Below are 6,245 nucleotides of genomic sequence, written 5' to 3' on the forward strand. Positions count from 1 at the left end.
TTTCGGTTACGAAAATAAATGCGTGTGCAAATGAACGCTTCAACGTATATTTCATATGTTTTATTCAATTTTTTTAATATTAACTAATTTATAAAATAAAATATTAAATTTTTTATTTTTTTTAAATAATCAGAATTTTTCCACATAATAAATGCCGGACATAAACTTTTTCCAATGTAAAATATACGCACTAAGTCTTAAATTTATTATATTTATATTTATATTTATATATTATTTTATCTTTATTTGATTCTAGATAATTAAAATTTTGTTAAAAGTTAAACAGACTTCTGGTGCTTGAGTTTCAACTAAACATGCTTAAAATTGTAATGTTGAATCCTCCATCTAAATATTTTTTTGGGTTAATAATTGTATACATATTTTTATTATATCTCGAGATTGCTGAAAACATCGTAACAAAAAAGCAATATATTAACTCTCCTTGATTTACAAATCTTGAGCACATATATACAAATGTTTTAAAATTTGAGAAAAGAAACCCATTGTTTTTACGTATTTTTCAGGATATGCATGTATTAGTTATATTATATTGGTAATATTATATTTATTAGTATCTAAGGATATTTTAGTCTATTTACTTTTATTGTAAACATTAAATATATAAACTCTTTAAGTTGTTTATACGTTTCAATAAGAAACCATATTCTTCTTTTCTCTATGTTATCATGGTATCAGAGCCGTCCCATAAATTTGTTTGATGTTTTGAGAGACTGTTAATCCACTCTATAGTTATTGGGGATCGAATTACGTTTATCAGATTTGAAAAGAAAAAGAAGAAAAAGAAGGGGATTTTTCGGATTTTCGGAATTTTCAGGAGCAGCAAGACGAGATTTACGATTTCTCACGTTTAAGCCGTTGGATCGTCTTGAAATTTTGACAGTTGGTTTAAAACATATAGAAGTACATTCTGAACGGTGGAGATCGTTTTTCTTTGTTTTCTAAGACGGTTCTGTTAGGGAAAAACGGGACTACAATTTGGGGTTTGGAATTTTTCGGTTTTTCAGTTTTTTCACTTTGATTTGTTCTCGCTTTGTTTGATTGGATTTTGTAAATTTTGGATCTTTCGAATCTGTTGATTTGGTTATTTGGGGATTTCAAATTCTGTTGATTCAAGGATTTTGTCTCTGTATCTCTTTCATTATGGCTAGTCGTAAGGATGATTCCCTTCAGTCGATTAGTATTCAATTGGATGGTAAAAACTACACGTATTGGAGCTATGTTATGAAGAACTTTTTGCGTGGAAAATCTATGTGGAGCTATGTTACAGGTGTGCGGGTTAAACCTACAGACGACCAGGCAAACGCTTATGCGGCCTTGGTTGACAATTGGGAGGCTGATAATTCGAAGATTATTACGTGTATTAACAATTCTGTTACTCACTCCATTGGTGTTCAGTTGGCTAAGTGTGAGACGGCTAAAGAGGTATGGGATCATCTGGCTAGATTGTATACGGAGTCTAATTTCGCCAAACAATATCAATTGGAGTCAGATATTCGCGCACTTCAGCAGAATGATATGAGTATTCAAGAGTTTTATTCTGCCATGACTAATCTCTGGGATCAGTTGGCTCTTACTGAGTCTGCACAGCTGCGAGCATTTGAACCGTATATTTCTCGTAGAGAAGCACAACGTCTGGTACAGTTTTGTATGGCTCTTCGGAATGATTTCGAGGGATTGCGTGGGACAATTCTACATCGTTCTCCTCTTCCATCTGTTGATTCAGTGGTTAATGAATTGTTAGCAGAGGAGATTCGGCTTAAGTCTAAAGTAGATAAGGTGTCTATCACACCTACGACTCCATCCGTCTTTGCTGCTCCTCAACAGTCTCTGCCTAGCAACCAAAACAGATCAGCTCCTAAGGTCTCTCCGGATGAAAGTGCTTTCTACAAGGGGAAAGGTCATTGGAAGGCTCTGTGTCCGAAATTGCTGAGAAAGGCAAGCCACCTGCAGCAACAACGACCACCGCAACAACAACGCCCGTCGCAGATTGCTCCATGGCCGTATCGCCCACCTCAAGTCTAACAGTGCAGTTGATGCCCCGTCTTTGGATCCACATATGTTTGAGCAGTTTCAGCAGTTCCTTACTTCACAGTCTCATGCCATGTCAGCCTCCTCTCCTAAAGGTTTGTCTTTGTCTGCTAATTCAGGTAAATCGTCTCCCTTATGGATCTTAGATTCAGGAGCTTCTCATCAGATGTCTCCTGATATTGATTCTTTTACGTCTGTTACTTCTGCTCCCTCTTTGTCTGTCATGATCGCCGATGGTACTCCAATGTCATTGGTAGGAATTGGCTCTGTTAGCACTTCCGTGTATCTCTATCAGATGTATACCATATTCCTAGTCTAACCTTAAATCTTGCATCTGTTGGTCAATTGTGTGATTCTGGTCTCTCAGTTCTTTTTACTTCTACCAATTGTTGTGTTCAGGACCCGCAATCTCACAAGGTGATTGGGACAGGCCGTAGGGAAGGGGGACTCTATCTTTTGGATGAGCACCAAATATCAGATATTGCTGCTTCTAGTGTGGATTTGTCGTCTTTTCGTTTGAGTTATTCGTCTTCTGATTTTTATCTTTGGCATTTTCGTTTGGATCATGTTTCTGCGTCTCGTTTAAAGTTTTTGTTGTCTACAGGAGTTTTAGGTCATTTATCCAGTCATGATATTTCTGATTGTCGTTGTTGTAAACTGGCTAAATTTTCAGTCTTGCCTTTTTATAAAAGTATTTCTTTTTCTATTGCGCCATTTGATCTCGTGCATTCTGATGTGTGGGGACCCTCTCCTATATCTACCAAAGGGGGTTCTAGATATTATGTTTCGTTCATTGATGATTTCACTCGTTATACTTGGGTTTATCTTATGAAACACAGGGTCTGATTTTCTTACCATATTCAGTAACTTTAGAGCCCTTGTGAAAACCTAACATTCCTCTGTTATTAAACGTTTTCGGTGTTATTTGGGGGGTGAATACACTTCTAACAATTTTTCTCAGTTACTTGCTTCTGATAGGACTATCCACCAAACCTCGTGTACAGACACTCCTCAATAAAATGGTGTTGCTGAAAGGAAACATCACCATCTTTTTGAAACAGCTCGTTCGTTCTTGTTGTCAACCGAGGTTCCAAGTGAGTTTTGGGGGGATGCAGTACTTACAGCTGCTCATGTGATCAATAGAATTCCAATATCTCATAATTCTGGTTTGTCTCCTTTTGAAAAGTTATATAGTCATTCACCCGATTATTCATCGTTGCGCGTCTTCGGTTGTACTTGCTTTGTTCTTCCGACCACATGTTGAGCGTAATAAATTGTCTCATCGGTCCGCCTTATGTGTTTTTTTGGGTTATGGTGTTGGTCAAAAGGGATATCGTTGTTTCGATCCAGTTAGTCAAAAATTGTATGTCTCGCGTCATGTTGTGTTTTTAGAGCATATTCCCTTCTTTTCTGTTCCTGCTAGTTCTCATCACATGACACAGTCAGATTTAGTTCGTATTGATCCCTTCGATACTGATCCCGACGAAGTTCTATCTGATACTTTGGTTCAAGAGGCATCCACCTCTCATGCCCTTGCTCCTATGACCACCCAGTTGTCGGATGAGATTGCAGACGATCCCCCTCTGCGTCAGTCTACTCGTACTCGTAAGTCTACTAAACTCCCTGATTTTGAGTACTCTTCTTATTCTACTTCCTTTGCTTCTTTTGTTGCCTCTGTTAATCGTCTTTCTGAGCCTTTGTCCTATAGAGAGGCAGTTCGTGATCCTCTTTGGCAGGCTGCTATGGCTGAGGAACTTACTGCTCTACACCAAACTCATACATGAGATTTGGTTTCGTTGCCAGTCCGGAAACATACCATTGGTTCTCGTTGGGTCTACAAGATTAAAACCAAATCCGATGGATCTATTGAACGATACAAGGCTCGACTTGTTGCTAAAGGCTATTCTCAGGAGTATGGCATGGATTATGAAGAAACTTTTGCCCCTGTTGCAAAAATGACGACTGTTCGCACTCTGATTGCAGTTGCTTCTGTTTGCGAATGGAAAATATCTCAGATGGATGTCAAGAATGCCTTCTTGAATGGCGATCTTCATGATGAAGTTTATATGACGCCTCCTCCCTGTATAGCTCATCAACCTGGTAAAGTTTGCAAACTTCGCAAAGCTCTTTATAGCCTCAAACAAGCACCACGTGCCTGGTTTGAGAAGTTTTCCATAGTGATCACTTCGTTTGGCTTTCTTCCTAGTCACCACGATTCGGCATTATTTGTCAAGCGTACAACGGCAGGTCGTATTCTTTTATTCTTGTATGTTGATGACATGATAATTACTAGTGATGATTATATTGGTATTGAGTCTTTGAAGTCTGAGTTGGCACGTTGCTTCGCTATGAAAGATTTGGGTGTGCTACGTTATTTTTTGGGAATTGAGGTTGCCTATTCTCCAAAAGGCTCTCTCTTATCCCAATCAAAGTATATAGCTGATTTGTTTGAGCGTACTCGACTCACTGACAACAAGATTTTTGATACTCCCCTTGAGACTAATGCTAGATACTCTCCGTCGGATGGCATTCCTTTGACAGATTCCAGTCTCTATCGTACCATTGTAGGCAGTTTGGTTTATCTTACTGTGACTCGCCCCGACATTGCGCATGCTGTTCATGTGGTTAGTCAATTTGTCACTGCTTCTACTACAGTTCATTGGGCTGCCATTCTTCGTATTCTCAGGTACCTTCGGGGCACTCAATTTCACAGTCTTTTGTTCCCTTCTACGTCTTCGTTAGAGCTGCGTGCTTATTCTGATGCGGATTGGGCTGGATGATCCTACGGATCGCAAATCGACCACTGGATTTTGTATTTTCCTCGGTGACTCGCCTATTTCGTGGAAGAGAAAGAAACAAGATGTCGTTTGGTTACGCCTGTTGCTTGCTGATATGGGTATTTCTCTTTGTCACCCTACTCCGTTACATTGTGGTAATCAGAGTGCTATTCAGATTGAACACAATCCAATTTTTCATGAGCGAACCAAACATATCGAGATTGATTGTCATGTCACTCGCCATCACCTACAGATCGGCACCATCACATTGCCATTCGTTTCTTCTCATCTGCAAATTGCTGATATGTTTACAAAAGCACTTTCGGCTTCGCGCTTCCGTTTCTTGTCTGACAAACTCTCAATGCTTATCGCTGCAGCATCGTGAGTTTGAGGGGGAATATTAGTTATATTATATTGGTAATATTATATTTATTAGTATCTAAGGATATTTTAGTCTATTTACTTTTATTGTAAACCTTAACTATATAAACTTTTTAGATTGTTTATACGTTTCAATAAGAAACCCTATTCTTCTTTTCTCTATGTTATCAGCATGTTCAAAATTTGAGAACATATGGAGTTAATAGTCTTAAGGGGTTTTCAACAATTTTGTGATTTCACGGGGGTACAATTTTGTGATTTCACAGGGGTGGTGTATGAAATCAACTCTACCTTTTTAATGATGTGAGATCTACAGTCGCTACCATTTAGTGTACATTGAGTAAATCTCTAGGTTAATGCAGTAATTTACAAATCACGCTAACAAAGTAATCCAAACCGTGTAAGACCTGTGTAGCAGGCTTATCCAGCGATAAAGTGTTGGTGAGAACATTAAATATATAATCATTAATTAAACGTTCACAAATTCCATAACCCAGACGCCCGTTAGAACCATCTGCATTTCTATACTTGGTCATACTTCATGTGTTGAAAGCATATTGAATGGAAAATTATGAGTAGGTCTCTTGTGAGACGGTCTTACGAATCTTTACATGTGAGACGGGTCAATCATATCGATATTCACAATAAAAGGTAATATTTTTAGCATAAAAAATAATACATTTTCATGGATAACCCAAATAAGACAATAAAAAGTAACTCTTAGCATAAACAATTAATACTTTTTCATAGATGACCCAAATAAGATATACGTATCACAAAATACGACCCGTGAGACCGTATCACACAAGTTTTTGTCGAAAAATATTTAGAAATTTATGTGATATTTAATTTTTAAAAAATACGTCAAATTTAGTTTTTTTTACAAGTATCATAGCTCATAATTCCGAAAGTTTAAAATACGTCGGTGTAAAAACAAATGTAAAAATAAACAAGCAAGATTCTTTTGATGTAAAATTAATTGTAATTAAAATCTTATATTTTAAAAAGTGAGACATAAGTCCTCTATAAATGAAATAA

At 37.4% G+C, this 6,245-nt stretch overlaps 1 protein-coding gene across 1 annotated transcript; it reads left to right on the forward strand.

The window, feature by feature from the left end:
* Window positions 1-1,161: 1,161 nt before the first annotated feature.
* Window positions 1,162-2,043, forward strand: LOC142533530 (uncharacterized). Its single transcript, XM_075640342.1, has one exon. It carries the CDS (start codon window positions 1,162-1,164, stop codon window positions 2,041-2,043), a length of 882 nt encoding a protein of 293 aa, XP_075496457.1.
* Window positions 2,044-6,245: the final 4,202 nt, after the last annotated feature.

Source organism: Primulina tabacum, chromosome 18 (genome assembly GCF_025594145.1).
Source record: "Primulina tabacum isolate GXHZ01 chromosome 18, ASM2559414v2, whole genome shotgun sequence".
In the NCBI taxonomy this organism is placed as follows: Eukaryota; Viridiplantae; Streptophyta; class Magnoliopsida; order Lamiales; family Gesneriaceae; genus Primulina; species Primulina tabacum.

Excerpts from the sequence above, each read along its gene's own strand:
- LOC142533530 (XM_075640342.1), top strand. The coding sequence starts at position 1,162 with ATGGCTAGTCGTAAGGATGATTCCCTTCAGTCGATTAGTATTCAATTG.